This window comes from Labrus bergylta, chromosome 1 (genome assembly GCF_963930695.1).
Source record: "Labrus bergylta chromosome 1, fLabBer1.1, whole genome shotgun sequence".
NCBI classification, from domain to species: Eukaryota; Metazoa; Chordata; class Actinopteri; order Labriformes; family Labridae; genus Labrus; species Labrus bergylta.
In genome coordinates this window covers 10,548,492-10,568,026 of record NC_089195.1, presented here as the reverse complement: position 1 = coordinate 10,568,026, position 19,535 = coordinate 10,548,492, and the positions used below count along the sequence as shown (strand labels likewise).

The 19,535-nt window shown below is 39.1% G+C and overlaps 2 protein-coding genes across 2 annotated transcripts; both read left to right on the top strand.

The window, feature by feature from the left end:
• The first annotated feature begins 616 nt into the window (after positions 1 to 616).
• Positions 617 to 6,642, top strand: notum2 (notum pectinacetylesterase 2). Its single transcript, XM_065952622.1, has 12 exons — positions 617 to 817; positions 1,008 to 1,323; positions 1,504 to 1,556; positions 2,138 to 2,233; positions 2,354 to 2,414; positions 2,934 to 3,046; positions 3,182 to 3,284; positions 3,660 to 3,848; positions 3,991 to 4,091; positions 4,691 to 4,838; positions 4,961 to 5,008; positions 5,554 to 6,642. Exons 2-12 carry the CDS (start codon positions 1,010 to 1,012, stop codon positions 5,855 to 5,857), a joined length of 1,530 nt encoding a protein of 509 aa, XP_065808694.1. The 5' UTR covers positions 617 to 817; positions 1,008 to 1,009; the 3' UTR covers positions 5,858 to 6,642.
• Positions 6,643 to 8,826: 2,184 nt separating this feature from the next.
• Positions 8,827 to 13,595, top strand: rps15a (ribosomal protein S15a). The gene is made up of 5 exons (XM_020653289.3): positions 8,827 to 8,848; positions 9,722 to 9,859; positions 10,070 to 10,149; positions 10,538 to 10,623; positions 13,466 to 13,595. The coding sequence occupies exons 2-5, from the start codon at positions 9,727 to 9,729 to the stop codon at positions 13,557 to 13,559; spliced, it is 393 nt and encodes a 130-aa protein (XP_020508945.1). The 5' UTR covers positions 8,827 to 8,848; positions 9,722 to 9,726; the 3' UTR covers positions 13,560 to 13,595.
• Positions 13,596 to 19,535: the final 5,940 nt, after the last annotated feature.

Here is a 19,535-nt window from a genome sequence, read left to right as displayed (position 1 = left end):
CAATATTTTAAATGTAATCCTCTGCATAAAAATTTTGAGAAACAACATCAAACTCATTTGCAAATTGTGTTATGGTAATTGTCCAGTCGTGTAACACATACACTTTTATTGCAAAATTCTTATTTTAACTTTTTGGAACATGCATAATGTGCTTGGTGCCGCAGCAAACTAAAGTGTCTACTTCGTTGAGAGGGTCCAGTGAGTTGTTGACCACGCGGGAACCTTATGTTTCTATTCCTTCCCATGACAGAAAGTGTTTGAGGTGTGTGCTCCAATGACCTGAGGGTCGCATGCCACACAAAGAGGCTATGCAGTTATGCTGACCATGTAGATGTTTAAATCAAAACATGGGCAATCAGACATGGATGGAGGGAGGGAAAAGCGAGAGAGATGATATGGGGGAAGGAGAGCTGGTTCTTGAGTCATGGTCAGATGGGAGAGAGCTGGTTGGTGGGTGTGTGAGCAAAGATTTCAGAAATGTACAAGAGACACGTATGTTATCTTTTCTCCATGCCACTTGCCATCAAGAACCTCCCCCTTGCGCTGTGTCGTCAGCAGTTTATCTCAGGCCCTGGCAGGCGCTGCAAGGGTAAACGGGAGGAAATCTGAGCCATATGGCGGCACTATAAAGCTCACTGCTGATTTGCAGACTTCATCAAAACCTGGTCAAGGCTTCATCCCTACTCATGACTGGCATCCTCCTCTCACACCTGGTCACTGCGCTCTGACTTCTCAACTTCTCCCCAGTAGCACTAGTTGTCTGACTGACCCCAGGGTTCATCATCAACAATCTTCATAGTTTATTCTTCTGATTAAGGTAAGTGTATGTCCAGAGGTTAAAGTCATGGTTTCAATTAAGACAAAATATGGACAATTACAATTGAAAATTAGGAGAAGATTAAAAAAGATTCTTGTCCTAGTGTCATGGATTGTTCATGTATTACATATGCATGTATGAAGTCTGAGTGAGTAATAATGCTTTGTCTTCTTTTGCTTCTGTTTCTCAGAAATGAAGTTACTGGGCCAGGTTGTTGTCTTGCTTTTGCTCGGGGGAATCTGGTGTCAGAACAACCGTAATGCTAAAGCAGGTGGCAAGTCTGCAAAGAAGTCTGGTGGGAACCAGGGAGGCGAGTCTGTCCAGTCATCCCCTGCTGTTGATTTGACTCCTGGAAGCACTGAAAATACTAGAAGCACTGGAGGCTCAGCGGAAGCAGGACGGGAAGGCGCTGCAGGAGCTCGAGCAGCTGGACAACAGACGGATGATATGAGGCTGCACTTCCTTCAGAACACCCAGGTTACATGCAATGATGGAACTGTTGCTGGGTGAGATTTCTTGGATATCATATTTATCTCACTGATTTTTCTGTAAACGCTTAGCAAGACATAAATTATGAATTTTTACTGTATCTGATTTTTATCTTATTAATACACTTATGCAGTGTGTCCCTACATGGGTGTTTTTCTTCACCATCTTCTCATCCCTGTGTATTTGTGGTTCTACAGGTTTTACCTAAAGGAGTTCAGAGGAAGCCGCCGATGGCTGTTATTTCTGGAAGGTGAATATTTAAAAAGTCAACTGGTTAATTTAGTCCCCAAAGGTCAGCTTGTTTTGGCATGATGCCCCCTTTGGAATTTTGATGGGGATGTCATCTTGTACCGTCATCTTCTGTTTTTCTCCTTTTTGGGTGCTGCATGTTACACTGAAAGATTTGAGAAACTTATGTGAATTGTCCTCCAGATTGACTTATTTATTTATTCTGAGAGCATAGAAGAGGTGGGCATAACCAGAACAAACATATTCTACCTGGTTAAAATAACTTTCTCCAACCAGAAATTTGATTAATTAACACATTATTCTGAATTGCAACATTTAAATTTTGCTTTCCCCCAAGAATTGACATACAACTTTTTTTTTTAATTCAAAGGCGAAACCATTTTTCTGAAATTGATAGTCAATCAACAAATCAGGTACAAATAAATACCATTCATATTTTTTGACATGGTCTAATTCTAAAGTCCAGGTTACAGGTGCAGTCCTTTCCCTCTCCATTCCTCACAGTCCTCCATGATGAGCAAACAAGGGTCTCCCCCGCTGTGCCTGATGTGAAAATCTAATATTAGTCTCCATTATTTTTAGGTGGTTGGTGCTGTTACAGCAAAGAGACCTGCGATTCCAGATACCAAAACATACCCCGACTAATGAGCTCATCCAGTTGGCCCCAAACAAAAAGAGGTAGGTCAGATAGCCATGCTTTCCAATGACAGCCCTATGTTAGCTCTCACAGTGTTATTTGTTTTACATAAACTTGACACAGACGGACATCTGTCTGATTTATGACTGCTGGATTTACAGGAACTGGAATTTTGTCCTCTCAAGCAGAGGAAAACCCACACTGGCATAATGCAAATATTGTGTAAGTACTTCTTTATCCTGTTTGTCTTATTGTGGCAAAGAGATGACAAATGCAGAAAGTCCATATTTACATGGACATCTCTGTATCCTGTTGACTTAGAGTGAATTAGGAACACAAATCATTAGAAGTTACATTATGGCAGATATATAAAACAGCAGTAAATACGTTTTGTTTGTGACTACCGATATATTGGCAGATAACTTTATTAGAGCTATTTTCAATCTGTAGAGATAGATAGATAGATAGAACTGCTGGCTGTGTCTGAAGAGGTTGGTGGGAGTGAACACAAACATTCAGGTTGCAGGCTGTAAACCGAAAATATTAACCCTCCCTTGAGTACTATCTGAAATGATTCTCCAAGATTATTGGTCTGAAATGAATTCTTTCACTGATGCCTCCCTTGGTCTTGTATGATCAATAGCTTATAGAACATAGGTCTGCTATTTTCTAATTCACAACAGAAGAAGTCAACTCCAGCCTGAGTTAGTTGAACCAGTTTGATTGTTTCCTTTTCTGCAGATTCATCCCATACTGTTCCAGCGATGTATGGAGTGGCACTGGGCCTGCCCCAACTCCTCCTCCCAGGCCGCGACAGGGCAGAGAAAAAGAGAGAGAGAGAAATATCAATGCTAGTACGTTTCTTCAGGTGTTTTAGGATTTACAATGTTTGTTTTTTTAACTTTTGTTTTTTTCAGGAAATGTGCTTAATCTATCGTTCTGTTTGTCTGATGCTTCCCATCATGGGATGTGTTTATTTTTGTTTTCAGCTGAGTATACCTTTATGGGATCCCTGATCATCCAGGAGGTCATCAAAGACCTCATTCCAAAAGGAATCAAGCAGGCTAAGGTCATCATGCTCACTGGCACAAGGTGAGTTTTATCACAGCTATTTTAGTGTTTGCACTCAGTCGCTGACTTTTTGTGGACAAGAGCCTTTGTACCCTTTTCTCTGGACCAACCAAAGATTACACGAGAGAGCCAATGTTGTATCCTGTTTTCAACAATGAAAACATTTACAGTCATCTGTTAAAAATTACATGATATATTTTAAAGGGTCTTGCCTTGTAATGGTAAACATTCCTTCCAAGATAGGAACTTGGTTATTGACGTCCCCTAACTGCAAAGCAGCACAGTTCTGTTTTCTTTCCAGCCATTAGAAGGCATGCACTGTTATTTTGATACCTCTTATTAGAATAGCAGTTTCAAAGCTAAACTTTTTATTGAGTTTCTTGGCTGTCTTTGCAGCGCTGGCGGAACAGGTGTTTTGCTGAACATTGACAAGCTGGCCAGTCAGATGGCACAGCTTGGTGCAGAGACTCAGGTCCGAGGCCTTGTGGACTCTGGGTGGTTTCTCGAAAGTCAACAGCAGAGATCTCCCAATTGCCCTGAGACTGTTTCATGCTCGCCTGAAGATGCTATCAAGATAGGACTCAGGTAAACATGTACAGCTCTTCATTACAGATTGTATGAAAACAAACCTTTGCAAAAGCCGGATTTAGACTTTTGTTTTAGATTCGGCAAGTTGAAGCGTCTGATCCATATATCTGTGTGTACTGACAGTGAGTTGTTCTTTCAGGCTGTGGAACGGGGTCGTTCCTGATAGATGTCGCCAGCTTTATAAGAGAGGGGAGGAGTGGCAGTGCTTCTTTGGTCACAAACTGTACTCTACCTTGACCTGTGAGTACTAGCTGGTGTCTTATTAATCCTGAGCAATCATTAGCACTGGAGTGTGTCTTTTGCTGCTTGATACAAAACAGAAACTCAAGTTTATAATGTTCCATAAATATTTCTGATTAGTTATTGTCCTCATGGGCACAAAATGTACAGGTGGTGAATTTCTTTATCGCATTGATTTTGTGAACTATAAGTGTTATCCACAGTTAGACACGAAGCTGACCTGATTGACAGGTCATGATGTAAAGTTTTGTCAGGACAAATTGTTCTCATTTAACTTCTCCTTGATTAATACGCAACATGACAAGGGATACTGAATCTGGAGAGACATTGGGCCATATTTCAAGTTCAAAACATATTTGATAGCCAATCAGCTTCCACCAGAACAATACAAATGTTATCATTTAGCAATTTCCTTGGTTATACTTGCGTTTGGGAGACATGTATGTGATTGAAACTTTGCATATTTTTTCTAAATATGGTCCCTCATCTTGAACAAATGTATTTTACAATGAAATAGATTTTACAGTTCAATTTTAATTCATGTCAACTAGTCAAAAATAGGACGTTTTCAGTATGGTATGATGGTCTACCCCCCGCAGCCCCACTGTTTGTTGTGCAGTGGCTTTTTGATGAGGAGCAGCTGAGAGTGGAAAACATCTACATGGGAGGACAGAGTCTGTCCGAGGAGCAGTGGCAGTACATACGGAACCTGGGCAGGTTGCTCAAGAACTCACTGAGAGATGTCACGTAAGTGTCTAAAGTCATGTTTCGAGATTAGCTTCTAATCCTACAATCATAGAAATACATATAATATAGACCACCAAGTGATGTAAAAGATGGACCCTGACTGTATTCCTTTGTGTTTATAGGGCTGTTTTTGCTCCTTCCTGCCTCTCCCACACACTGATTACGAAAAGGTAACAAATTACTCCTTTTGATTTTTTTTCGTTCGTTCTTACATAAAGTAATCTGTAGCTTGTGAGCTCATGCTGCTGTTTTATCCACCTGTCATCGGCAGCATTCTTCATGTCACCAGATGCTACTTCACTAACCCCCCCGTACGTCAATGTTCACAGATTGAACATTAAAGTGTCACTGCAGCCTTAGCTAGGTTTACAGTCCAGCAATTCAATTTGGGTGGAGATTTTTTTATGAAAGGAGCCACGATCATTTGAGTCAATATTGGGGAAGTAATTCTGTAAAGTTTCACTTGATTCACCACAATAGTTTGGCAAAAGTGTCATGACTTGACATGACCACAGACTGTACAAATTATGGACAAAGCCATAGTGACATCACCATTCTAAAAAGTCGTTTTTTAGAGCCAACCTGAAGTAGACAATTGTGAGAAATTCTGATTTTGGATACATTTGTGAGCCTCAAAAGTTGCCCTTTACAATTAATAACCCTCTATTTTTGACTTTTTCAAAAACTTTAATTAATGTCTTTTCATTTTTTCCAGTAACTGGAGAAGTTTCCAAGTTAGAGGCAACTCTCTGCCCCGTGCTCTGCATTGCTGGGACAGGAGTTTGGAGGCAACACGCAACAACAGAACCCCTGCTAAAGGTTGTCCTTTCCACCTGTTGGACACCTGCCAGTGGCCCCAGTGCAACCCCACCTGCCCTGCATTGGTGGACCAGGCCACACAGCAGGAGCTCACCCTGCTCCAGATGCTAGCAGCCATGGGTCTTGACCTCCAGAAGTTAGGCCTGGATACCCAAGGGGATGAACATTCTTTGGCTAGCATGGTCAGCAATGGCGGCTAAGTGGTAACATGGGTTGCTTCTGAAGAGATATCAAGCAGAGGATTAATGGTGGGAAAAAGTGTTGAAATTGTAATATAACTACAGAAATAGTACAGAAATCTGGTAACTATGTCTCATGCTGCTCAGCATTCCATCATGCTTTGTGTATGTTAAACTGGTGACTTGACTGATGGGTATGTCATTGTGTCTGAGTCTTAGTGGTTTAGCTGTCCCTCTAGTGGCCAGCAGAGGAAAGTGCTAATTGTACTGGATGGAACGCTTTGAGCAGACATACTGTACCTCTTGTGAGAAACTTTTATCCTGATAACTCTATCTGAAACCAAACTTTGGACTAGTAGAGTTGTATACCTACTGTGTAACATTTGCACTTCATATACTGTAGTTGTTAGCGTTGACATTTACTTTTACTCAAGGTTTATTTTCTCCCTATCTGAATACATTTAACAAAAGACAGGTTATTCATAATGAACCAGTATTCATATCCTGAGTTGTATGTTAAAAGAAAATACAACTAAGAACATTCAAAAATGGTACTCACACTTTGTCACCGGTTGTTTTGCACACACAGTTCCAAAGACACTGATTGTGATTTTTTGCGATTGTTTTTTTGTTTCTAGCTCCTGATGCTATGCTAACTTATACATAGCCTACATATAATACATAATGTATAGAAATTATTTTTTGTGCATGTAATCGAAGTTTGAGTCGATAATGATATTTGTTGATGTAGTAAGGCAGGTTTTTGCCTATTTGAAATATGAAGTCTGTAATAAAAAAAACTCAAAGAAAAACACAACCTTGTGATTATTTGCAACTCAGCATTTGCATGGATAATATCTATCAATTGAAATACACAGACTATGACCTGCAATCCTTTATTGTGTTTCTCACATTTAAATATCTTTCACAACATCAACATTTTGCAAGTAATTTACAGATAATACTGTGTTTTTATTCATTTGAGTACTTTTATTACGATATCAACAGAAGAGGATTTGACCAGAAATGTATCTGCTGTTAATAACAGACTAATTTCATCTGGCACTACTACCACCCTACGTCGCTGACGCCCAGCCATCACCTTCTTTATCCTGTTTGTCTTATTGTGGCAAAGAGATGACATATGCAGAAAGTCTGCATATGGACTGATATTGGACTGTGTCGACCCCACAACCACTGTCGTCCTTATTCATGCACGGCCTGCTCTGACCTCCACCTCAGTGCAAAGGAAGTGTGGACATCAGGAACACGAGCAATACAAAGGAGAAATCCTTACTGCATATTATCCCATCTCCCCCTTTCCCATGTTGTTTAGAGTATGGTCTTTAACCTACTCTTTTGTAAAATGTCTGGAGATAACACTTGTTATGAATTGGCGCTATACAAGTAATGATTGATTGATTGATTGATTGATTGATTGATTTTAGGGCACTCATAACTACCAGTCTGAAGAGCATCTACATATGGTGTTACACTCATTCAATGTAGATCAAAGAGCAGTTACATTTATTATTATAAATATAAAACAATTTTGATCTTAAATAACCTTATTTATTTAATTTGATTACATTTTAATCCCAGTTTAATATACATTTAATTTAAAATGTATGTGCAGTGAATATGCCTGGTTAGCACAACTACATTTTTAAAAACAGCTTGGACAAATACTGCGGGGGGTTTCACTCCCCTGGATCCTGCGTGCAAATCTGAGAACAGCAGAAATGAGGAGACGTATTACTGACCTAAACCTCAGATGTTGCAGTCCACTTCTGGTTTCTTCTCCACTGAGACAATCCAATTATCATAGAACAATGTTGTATGTTATATGAATATATCTATGAAATATATATATTTTTATAACAAATCATCTTTGCAACTCATCTTGTCAACCGTCGTCTCATCCCCAAATCACATGGTATCATATTCTTTACTTCATGCACTGTATATGTGTGTGTGAATTAAAGAAGACAAACAGCTTTACTGTTTTTCTGGCATAAAACAATTGCATCATGCAAGGTTTACCACTTACAAATACTGATTGCTGTCTGTATGGCTATAAATACATTGTTCGTGAAAAGAACTGAGACTGATATATCACTGTAAAATACTTTATGCATAGTTTAAGTGCTAAAAATGTTCTGTCCTTTTATTTCAAGCAAATCCACCAAACACACACATTGCAATGTTCATTAGAATGGATTATAGGAATGAATAGATATTAATGCAGTTATTCATCCGCAACGCTAGGGTGCGCTGCTTTAAACTTCACTGATATGTCTTAAAGCGCCAGGCTGTATTTTAGTGATATCTGGCCATTGCACTTGTATGTAGTATAATTTTATGACTTTGTACAGAGGGACTTTATATTTTCTAGATGAGTAAAGATTTGGCTGAGTGGTAAACAAAAATGGAATGTCAAAAAAGAAATGTTTGGTGTCCGTAATTCTTAAAAAAAAAAAATATAATAATAGTTGCCAAAATAAAATTTCAATGTTTTTATATTTAACAACTCAAATGTGCTCATTATTTAATCGATATTTTTCAATCAAAGCTGTTTTCTGACCCTTATCTTTTTGTGACCATGTTCTTGCTTGTATTTATAGTGACAGTGGTAGTATAATAAAAACAAATATATATTAAATTGCCTTTTTATAAATTAATCTTTAAGCCTGCTCGTCAAGCTCAATTTACAATTAAAGGATTTAACAGTCTTCACCTCACTCAAAATATGAGAAACGTACCCTGTGAGATTAAATAAAATTCACTGAAACATACAAACATTTTCTAATATAATTAAATACAACACCAAACTAGTTTTTTATGTACTAATACTATGAATATCGTTTTATAGCCTGTAAGAAGTACGAAGGCACAATGTGTAATGTGTTTCGTGATGGTGTAGGTCATCTCTATTTGAAACAGTCTTTGATTTTCTCCCATAATGCACTCGCAGAATTTTCTACTTCCTCTTTCCGCCATATTGCAGAACCGGTAAGGTGCCTTTTTTACACTGTTGACTTCAATCTTTAAAGTATCTCAAGCATCTGCAGTTTAAATGTTCCATTTTTGTGATCATCTCTAAGCGAAGGTACATAGTAATGGTTTGGGCTCAATATCGTGTTGATAAATGAAACGAGGAAAGAACATTTGAGCTTCACGTTTCGTGTTGCAGCTCGTCTGTCCGGCCCTGGACAGCGGCGCTTTTCTCTCCGACTGACGGCGCTTATTGTCGCTTTAAATTAACTATGACTGCACGTTTAGGTTTATTTTCCGCATTTTAGTTATTTAGCATCCAGTGGACTCTGCGTTTGTCATTTGTGCTGTTATTGTAAAGCGACACTTTGGTAGTGTAGTCGGCTAGGCTAACTAGCTCTCCGTGAGCTGGTAAAGGACCATGCTTCAGTCAGAGTCCAGCTCATAGTCGTCTTTACTAAAATACAAATAATACACTCACTGCTGTGAGGAAAACTGGACCCAACATTCAAAGAAATCGCTGAGACAAACCCAATATAGTCACGAATATATAATAGCATGAGATGCTAAGGGTTAGCATGGTAATAGCTCATTACTGTATGTTACCACTTTATCGCTCCTGTCAGATGTAAGACTTAACTCTTGTGTTGTAGCATGAGCTTTTATAAAGTAAAAGTCTATGTAAAGAAAGGGACAGGGTAATTGACCTTACACCTTGTAGAGCATTTAAAGTAGAAAGTAATTCACCTACTGCTTTGTGAACATTATAAGACAGAGAGGGTTTGAATTAGAGGCAGAGCTTTGAGTCCTGAAACTGAAGCATGTGTGAATAATGATAACAGTGTGTGTGAATACTGATAACACTGTAATAACTTGTCTTTGTGTCTCCAGGCATCATGGTGCGCATGAACGTTCTCGCAGATGCTCTGAAAAGCATCAACAATGCTGAGAAGCGTGGGAAACGCCAGGTCCTCATCAGGCCCTGCTCCAAGGTTATTGTGCGCTTCCTGACCGTCATGATGAAGCACGGTGAGTGGCTGCATATTACTTTATTAAAGAAACCTTTAAAAGTGTATAATATCACACATGGTGATGTAATCGTTTAGTGCTGTGATCTTGTCGTGAAGTATTTAAAGTTGGAGAGTTGCTTGTTGGTAGAGGTTTGGTCACAGTAGTATCTTGTTGTTTAAGAGTGTTAATGGCTGCTGAACTTCATTAAATTGTTGTCATTGGTTACAGGTTACATTGGTGAGTTTGAGATCATTGACGACCACAGAGCTGGAAAAATTGTCGTCAATCTCACAGGCAGGCTGAACAAGGTAAAATCCTATTATTATCATAAACTGAATATTTGAACTTGCTGTATTGACATTGAGGTGGGCATGAATCACATTAGAAATGTAGATTCCCCCCCCCCATAGGCCTACCAAGACCTGCATGTCAAAACACTGCAAACCTTTTCACACATTGAATGCTTTCTGGGGAACCTCCATAACTCTTTTTAACTTGGAAATAGTGGAGGGCCCTTAGCTGGTAATACAGCCATGTAATACATTGTCATTCAATTCTTGTGCAAAATGCCACTAGTTTTTTTTTTTTCTATCAAGGGTGAAGTGGAGCTTAAATGGACGTTTTGTTGTACAATATGTAACCTTGAGTCTTTGCTCCTGGCTTTAAATGTTAATAGTGTTTTGTTTTCTCTTCCAGTGTGGTGTGATTAGTCCACGTTTTGATCTCCAGCTCAAGGACCTGGAGAAGTGGCAGAACAACCTGCTGCCTTCAAGACAGTTTGGGTAAGAGTTACATCCAAACTTGAGAAAACATCATTGATCAACTGGGAGAATTTTTCTTGCTTAACTCGCCAAGAAGAATGATGTTGCTTTGTAAAATGTGGTGTTGATGTTGAATTCTGACAAGAAAATTCAGGCCAAAAAATCGTCACCTAATATTAAGTGACTGTTTGACTAAACATTGAGAGAACAAAGAATTCAGAAAGGATGGAATTAGAAGAGAATCTCTCCTTGTGTGCCGTCAGGATTAGGTTCACGCATATTCTGCTGAGAGACCTAAGCCCTTTTCAGAATGCCTGTTCAAAGTTTGATATTTAGGCCTCTGACATCTTTGCCTCAATCTGAAAGTCACAGGCATAATGGGGAGAGAAGTGATCGCACCTCTACTGCCATCAGTAACAGAGGCGTTACAGGGATAGAGGGGACCGGTGGAACCAGCAGAGAGAAATGCTGTGTGTGTAGCTTTTGCTGTTTATCTACACATCACGCTTCTACAAGGCCATAATGGGAATTCAGACTGAGACACCCTTACTACGCTGTTGCAGAATCAATAGGAATGTACAAAGACAAAATGATGAGGAGCTTTGTTACAGTGCTGTTGTAGATAGGACTCTTAAAGGGGGCTACAAAGAAACGCCCTGTAGTCCCTCCTGTAAATACATGCATTTGGCTGAAAGCTTTCCTTTAAGTGCAGGCAGTGATACCTGTTCAGTAGATCCAGCACACAAGATAATATAGAAACAGACATTTTATATTTAGCCACTTTTAATCAGTGACTGGTGTGCAAGTCTGTGTTCAGTTACTCAAAACACAAGTCTTTTAGCCTTTTAAAAAAAGTGAATTATGCTGAATTATTTCCCAACCATAGACTATACATGACATTACGGCCCAGGAATGTTATAGGCATTTTTCGTTATCAGTAAAGGGTCGCCATCCAAAGCCAAATCTCCGGAGATTTCAGTACGTGTGAAAAGGGTTTAAGATTGATAAACTAACAAACAGCACACCTTCTCACATGCACTCTGCTCAGTCCTTGTTTTCAGAGAAGTGTATTTATCATTGTGTGGCATTGTCATGATGAATACTCAGAGATTTTAAAAAAGAGACAAATGAGAACACAAGATTAGATTGTTATTGAAAAATGTAACAGAATGCAGGCGATGAAATATTAAGGGTTAAAATCCTGATTATTCTTTTTTTTTTTTAAATTATTCCTCCTAGGCCAATCCCATGCCTGATGTGCATGTTTGGGTTTAAGGGCACATAAACTTTGTTAGTTTATATTTGTTGGAAGCGAGGTGTTTAAGACTTGTTTCACAGCAATAATCTTCTCTGCATGTACTGATGCTACTCAAAATGATGTATCTTCATTACATGTGGTATCGTGCAGTCTTGAACTGTCTTTTAGTGTTTTGCTGTTGCCTTGTTTCTGAAGGTGGTGCTTTGTATTGACGAGCTGTTGACTCAAATCACACCACTCAGTGGCTCACTAATGAACTGCTCACAGTGAGCTGAACAAAGTTTTTCTCCTGTGTTGATGCATGTCAAAGCACCACGTTAGTAGATATTTTAAATGCACCACTATCACGTCTTTGTAAAACATGCTAACATGCTGTTGAGTGAGAAGAGTGCCTTGTCGAGACCCTTGACTATTTCCTCGTCTGTCTAATCGAGCAACAGAGGAAAATAGAAACAGACTTCTGGTTGCGCTGCTTCACACTGCGTCACTCGCGGGCTGCTGGAACACTTGAATAGGACTGTAGAGAAACAAGCTGATTTTGTTGCTGACCCTTGATGCTGTTAGGACACGGTCTAGGGGTCAACGCTGGATTTAAGCACCCATAGATTATTGTCGTTATTTCAAAGCAGACTATTGTTTTACTTTAAGGTGTCACCAGCTTATAGTTCAGTTGCTCTGTGCTATAAATCTTGTGTTCAGACTTCTTAACTGACCTGCTGTTGTTTTCAGTTCACTGTTATGACTGGTTGTATACGACGGCTGTGTGAGATGCAATGAACGTTGTCTCGCTCAAGGAAAGCTGGCGGGAAATGATGTCAGGATGTTAACAATTCAAGAGACCAAACTCCATTCTCACTTTAGCTTGGTCAAGATACACAACCACCATCCCTTACCTGAGCTCTTGGGTTTTATAGTGTAAGATTCCAACATGGCAGCATACAGTGCTAATGCCAAAAAAGGATAATGTTACTAAAATAAAGGCTCCTCAGTTGTCTCGATGTAGTTACATACATGTATTGCCTGCTATTTAAAAAAAAAAAAGAAAAGAAATAGTTGTCTGCTGCAATAATGAAGTTTGTCAACTTAAAGCAGAACAGCATTTTTTTATTTGAGTATCTAAAACAAAGAGCAGGCAGCTATGTGGGGGAGGTGTGTGGCAGTTTGAGTAGCACAAGAAAGAAGCAAAAGAGGCAACATAAAGATGTCTAACATTAAAATCTCTTATCACCTCACACTTCACCTGAGTGACGCCTGCCTCAGTGCTGTCTGCAGAGCGTTGTCCTGCATGTAACACGCCTGTCCTTATTTAATGAAATCATTTTGAAATCTTAATATTTAATTATGGTTATTTGTCAATTTAGAAGAATGACAATTTCTCAGTAAAAGTAGTGGGTGGAGGTTAAACCTGAAGATTTCTGTTGCCTGTTGAATAACTGCTCTTCCTGTTTAAATCTGCTCTGTCTGGTAGAAATGGAACAAAATCACAAGTTATACTTTTCCTGCATGGTAGCGATCTATAATAGGATAGATAAGTGATGCAAGCTCCTGGATTATGATGCATTCACCTGATTTGTCTGCTGACGTGATGATTTTTTGTGTGTACAGATACATTGTGCTGACCACCTCTGCTGGCATCATGGACCACGAAGAGGCCAGACGGAAACACACAGGAGGCAAAATCCTTGGATTCTTTTTCTAAAATGTAACACGGCAAATAAAAAACAACCAGGAGAAAGCTGCTAGTCTGCTGTGACTTTTTTCATACACCGGTTTCTGTGGAGAGATGTCTTTTCTTATGGACACGCTTTGTGTCAGAGGTTCTATAGCAGTCATTCAGACACTAATAAGAGGTGTATAAGACGCAGCCAACTTTTAAGATGAAAAAATAGGTATTAAAAGTGCGTCTTATACACCGGATTTTACGGTACATAGTTTTTCATGGAAAATAACCAAATGGGTAAAGTATAATTGACAACACATTGATCAGGTTGATCACCGCTAAAATTACAAACCTCAATGTTTTTTAAGTTTTCCAAAACCGATACCAAACTTCACAGCTACTCTATTGTGCAAAATGTCAATCAACCAGATCTTCAGACTGAAACAATCAGCCCTGCACATATAGACGCATTCGTGTATTTCACAAATCATCTTTGTCATGGTTTGACATGATTCAGTGTGCAGCAGGTTACTGCACTGACCTGTGATCAGCTGCAATCAAAGTTAACCACGAGTTGTCAAATAATGAACTAACCATTGGTCAAAAGTGTCAGTCTATTGAATTATATAACTACCCAGACCCTAAAAGATAAGACAACTTAACATTAGGAAGATTGATTTAAAGTACTATTGGGCTGAGCCAGGTTGAACACTAAAGAGGAGTAACATACCAGCAATTAGACTTTTCAAAGCAGTTTCAGACAACAGGCCAAATACTGCAAGAGCAGACTTAAAAATGGAACTGGATATTCAGGTAAAATCATGATAGTTTGGGAACCTCATAGTCCTTAATATAAAATATTGACTTCTGATGCTGTATATGAATGGAGGTAACCCATTCATGGTTATTGTTATTCAAGGAAAATCACGAATTAGGCAAATCTTATTCAGCCTGTTAAATCAAAGCCTCAAGTGGATCTTTAAAGAACACAATTTGTGATAAAACATTGACCAGTCAACTCGTCAGTAAATGATGTTGACAGAATGTCGACGGGAAGCACAAACTCCCTGTAAGTGTTGTACTTCTGTCATGACCTTGGCATACACCTCAGGATTTATCCTTCCACACAATACCTGACTGGTTTCTGAGCTGCACAAATTCTCTAATAAGCACATCCATGTTGTAGCTGTGTGCCCAGCAGCTATTAAGACACATTTGCCAGCTTGTAGAAAGTGCTGGCTTTCTCTCTCTGCAATCCTCTTAGCAGTGTGACCTTTTCTGGGGTCCCCTTGTGTACTTTGTCTTGTCCCCAAACTCTTCTGAGTCTGGCTGCTGACCTCATATTAGCCTCCACAGAGCAGAGGTAACAGCCTGCTAATGCAACAGCTCTGTTCGAAATGTTCCTCGCGGGCTTAGAGCGCAGACTGCCTGCCTCCCTCTTGGGCTCACAGCACTTAAAGCGCTGCCTTGTAAGGGACAAACTCTTCTGCTGCTTGTTCAGATGATTTCAGAAGAGCTTTCATGCTCTGATAGGAGTGAGCCTTTTGACATATTTGATGCTAGAAGTAAGTTGAATGTTCACATAGCTTGTAAACAGTTTGATAGTACATCTTGATCATTCACCCACTGAGAGAAGGTGCCATACGCATGGTAAATGGACTTGAGCTTGTAAAGCACTTTTCTAGTCTTCTGACTACTCAAAAGTTTATTTTCACTGCAGGCCACACCTACACATTTACACACTGATGGCAGAGGTTGCGATGTAGTGAGACCATCAGAAATAACTAATCCCATTCATACGTCGCAGACGAAGCAGCCGGAGCAATTCTGGGTTAAGTCAATCTGACTTAAAAACTAAAAAAAAAGTATCTTGCATCTTGTGAAGTTATACTTTAATATCTATAGGTTTCACAAATAAGTGCTCCCCTTTCATCATTTTTGAGCAGGCGGATGGCTGCTCTTCTGATACAACCTTTCAGAATTATAATTTTAACCATAGCCTAAATTAAATACAATTTCATACCTTAAAATTATGACATTATTCTCGTAGATTTAAGAGCCAAAAAAATTCTTTACCGTGGCCCTAATACTCCGTCATAGCATTTAAATACCCTCTATTTTTTATTTTTTTTTACAATTTATGTATATCATATGCTCTTCTTAATAATCTACAACCTTTGGTGTGAAATACAATGCCAAAAGAATTTGAAGACATTTGAACAATGAAAAAGAGATGCATGTTATTATCAGAGGTTTCAGGAAGTGAGAGAGTGAAGAGAAATTAAATCACCAAATTAAGAGTTCGGCATTTCTACTGTATTTGGTTAAGTTTTATTTTAAACAATATTGGAGACTTGGAACAAAATTATACTTGATTAAAAAGTAACATTTATATTTCAAAAGTACCATAAAACTTCTGTGATTAATTGTCTATGAAATGACCCTGTCTTTATTTGAGACAGGCGTCAGTACGAGACACATCAGGTATGGGAAAGGTTTTAAAATTGAAAATTTGCACCAGCAAGAATATATATGTACGAAATTAAGATATCAATAAACAAATTAAATAAATCACAGATTTGATCTAGCTTTGTAAAGCAGTATGTAAACCTACTTCATGGCCACCATTATTCTGTCTTTCTTGGACAGATGTTGTAGCTCATCTTTCTTTTTTCTGTCGTGCTCCTTTATCTTTCTATTTCTGATCCACAAATTATTTCAACACTAAACGCATCGGGCCTCTCTTGGAGACCTGCGGTCATACTGTATGGTCAAAATGTGCAGCAACACCATGCTAGTGAAAGGAACTGGGCCTTAAATGGGGATGAGCTTTTCTTTGGAGTTTTACGGTAACAGGATGTCGAAAAAAGTTCGGACATTTTAAATAAAGTACTTCAAATCTGGCTTTACAATCCATTAAAATGTAACTGTATCATTTTTTTTGTCTTTTTCCAATATAATAATGACTAATATCTCTACAACAAGTGTTGTACAAGCCTCACAGAATGAAACTTTCTTCTTGTCCATGGCTAGTTAAAACATGGACAACAGATGACAACCGATAAGACACAGATGGACTCAATGATTGAGGCGTTTGTTTTTGTTTTTTAACCAGAGACAACCAATGAAATGAAACATTTATAAAATGGATATTAAGGGTTAGAGGAGATACCATAATCTGATAATAAACATTTCCATGCCGTTAAATATTCATGCTGTTTTTTATTTTATAAAACAACATATATATACTGTATAATCTTTTTTTTAGTCTTTTAGTAACGTGTCAACTTCTTACATCTGCTGTACTCAAGTTTGGATTATTTAACCCGAAATCCAAAATTATTTTTTTCTTCTCTGTATTCATTCTTTTTTTTTGTCCTTTCTCTTTCTTTTTTTTCTGTCTTCACAAATTTGTTAAACTCCTCCCATTACCGGATTTCTTTTTTTTCTTCACAACTGTCTCTATCGTCTGCCAACACTTGTTTTATGCTTTGTATTATAGCACTTTTATTGTTTTCTATGGGCCGGCTATGGTCAGTGGTAGTGTAGGTCGTCTCTTAAACTGAAGGTTGGCAGTTCAATCCCTGGCTCCAGCAGCCACAAGTCTTATATATCCTTGGGCAAGACTCCAAGTTGCTCCCGCTGCTTCATCCGTGGTGTAGAAATGTGTATGAATGGATTAGTTAACTCTGACAGTCTCTACACAGCAGCCTCTACCATCAGTGTGTGAAGGGGTGGGTGTGACCTTCAGTGTAAAAGCGCTTTGAGCAGTGAGAAGACTAGGAAAGTGCTATACAAGCTCACGTCCATTTAACATTTGTTTTCAAACCTGCCCCACAAGAAAGGCTGATTGAGCACTTAAAAATCGCTCTATGAGAGCCAGCATTGTCAAAGTAACTCATGTACTCACAGCTTGATTAAAGCCGTCATGTCTCCTCAGCTGCATTCTGCTGATGAGTGATGGTTATTCTTTTTATCTCTTAGCACACATTATGTGAAGGTATTGCAGAATATAAAAACTCTAAAGTCACCTACAAATACAATGATAGGTACAGTCAAAAGAATCTTCTTTGTAGCAGGCAGGAGAGAATGAAGTCAACAAGCTGTGTTAAACTACAAATTCAAGTTTAAGTTTAAGCAATTTAGGATGCCAACACAACAAGTTAGAAATGCATTCTGCACATGTCCTTCATTGCTCCAAACCTCTCTGAGTTTCTGCCACAGTGACAGAATGTGTTTGAAAACAATATCCCAGCGTACATCTGGGTATCGGAGTTCACAAGCCTGGCAGTCTCCAACATGTTCCTCCAGTCTTCACCATCTGTCAGCTGGATCCCCCAGATCCCCCTGAAGGGTTTAAAGCAGCGCTGTGGAGGAGAAGAGGAGATGAGCAGCTCTTGAAACAAATAGAATACATTAATACCCAAACAAAAATTATGCTGCTTGGCCCGTTTTGATAGAGACAACCAGAGGCGGAGGAGAGCAGGAGCTTTGTTGCTTGTCTGCTGCAGATGTTCGACCAAAGATATATAAGTCTTATAAAAAACAAGATGAGAAGATGTTTGACACAGAAACAAATTAAAACAAATGGTTGATCCATTTCGCCTACTAAGATTAAACAAAAATGGTGGGAAATATAAAAGGGTCTATTGACACAACTCCCAAAAAAAGCTGCAAATTCCTGGCGAGAGGAAAGCATTCTACAGTTGACAGCGAGGTTCTTGTGCAAACATCACACTCATTACCACAGAAAAACCCACTGACCGACCGCTTGACTCTGGAAACTTATTAGCTGCATGCTAGTGTTGCATCAGTTTTCATAAAGCCTCTTTGTGTAGCTGTACTGTAGATATTTGTTGGGGTCAGTGAGGACTCGAGCAGTGGTACTATGATTGAAGTTCCTCTCCTGGACACTTGAGGGCAGTAGAATTATATCTCATCTGCTGTAATTCTCCTCCGGTATCGGTCCTCATATTGCATTCAGGCCAGGCTGGTTGGCAAGCAGCAAGACTAATTATGATTGATCCAGAGATAACAGAATTAATATTGGAAAAGCAGTAAAAGTATAAAACGTGGATTCAGTCTAAAGAGAAAAGACATTTCTTGCTGCTCAGCGCTTCATTGTCTTCCTCTGCCATGAACCTCTTTAGTGGGTCACGGTGAAATGAGGGGGAAACAGAGGCGATTAGAAAAGTGAGAGGGGATGTGCAAAAGTTGAATTGAGGCAATTCTTGGCTGATAAAATTATACATTAAATACACTTTCAATATCAAGAATCAAACTCGGAAAACTATGTCTGTGGGTATTACATCCGACTCCTTGGATTTAGAGGAGTTGTGTGAGAGAAAAAACAAAAGCTCAGTTGGTTGTTTTTCGACTCAACTTTGCGATAAAAGAAGCAGAGTTGTTTTTTTATCTTTGATTAGTGCCGTCTTCTGTCACTATGAATCTGCACTTATGTGGAAAAGAGAAGAAGAATCCTGCACAGCAATCAAAAGCAGACTCCTCTTTGCATTAGCGTACACAACATCATTAAAGTGATTTCAGTTTATGTGATCACACAGGACTGTTTCTTGAACAAAGCAAAAAACATCTTGTTCTTGTTGCCACACTGCTGTTGCACAAGATCCTATTCTGCATTGCACATCTATATCAAGCCTTGTGATTTATTCCTGCACACAACACAGCTCTGACAGACGCCGTATCTACAAAGACCCGAGGAAATACTGGAATAAATGGTGACCGGCTGAGAAGAAGATATGAAACTGTATCTTTTGTGGGATAGACAGAGGAGGACTGTTTCCCCCCCATTTCAAAATGAATTCACACATTCCAAGGTGAAATAGCGGGGCGTGCATTGTCATATGGTCATTTCACTGATACACTTATCTCATGCTATTCACTCCGTGCCCTATCTCTGTCTGCACGCCTTATTTACTAGGACAAACCAGGGAGGGAATAGTGGTGGGTGGAAGTGGTGAATGTGTGTGTTGGTGTTTTCACATTGTGGGGGAG

Bases quoted from the DNA above. Each gene is read 5' to 3' on its own strand.
- notum2 (XM_065952622.1), top strand. From the start codon at position 1,010: ATGAAGTTACTGGGCCAGGTTGTTGTCTTGCTTTTGCTCGGGGGAATC. The intron at 3,849-3,990 runs GTAAACATGTAC...TTGTTCTTTCAG, and splicing joins GCTATCAAGATAGGACTCAG to GCTGTGGAACGGGGTCGTTC. The intron at 4,839-4,960 runs GTAAGTGTCTAA...TTGTGTTTATAG, and splicing joins AACTCACTGAGAGATGTCAC to GGCTGTTTTTGCTCCTTCCT.
- rps15a (XM_020653289.3), top strand. From the start codon at position 9,727: ATGGTGCGCATGAACGTTCTCGCAGATGCTCTGAAAAGCATCAACAAT. The intron at 9,860-10,069 runs GTGAGTGGCTGC...CATTGGTTACAG, and splicing joins GACCGTCATGATGAAGCACG to GTTACATTGGTGAGTTTGAG. The intron at 10,150-10,537 runs GTAAAATCCTAT...TTTCTCTTCCAG, and splicing joins TCACAGGCAGGCTGAACAAG to TGTGGTGTGATTAGTCCACG.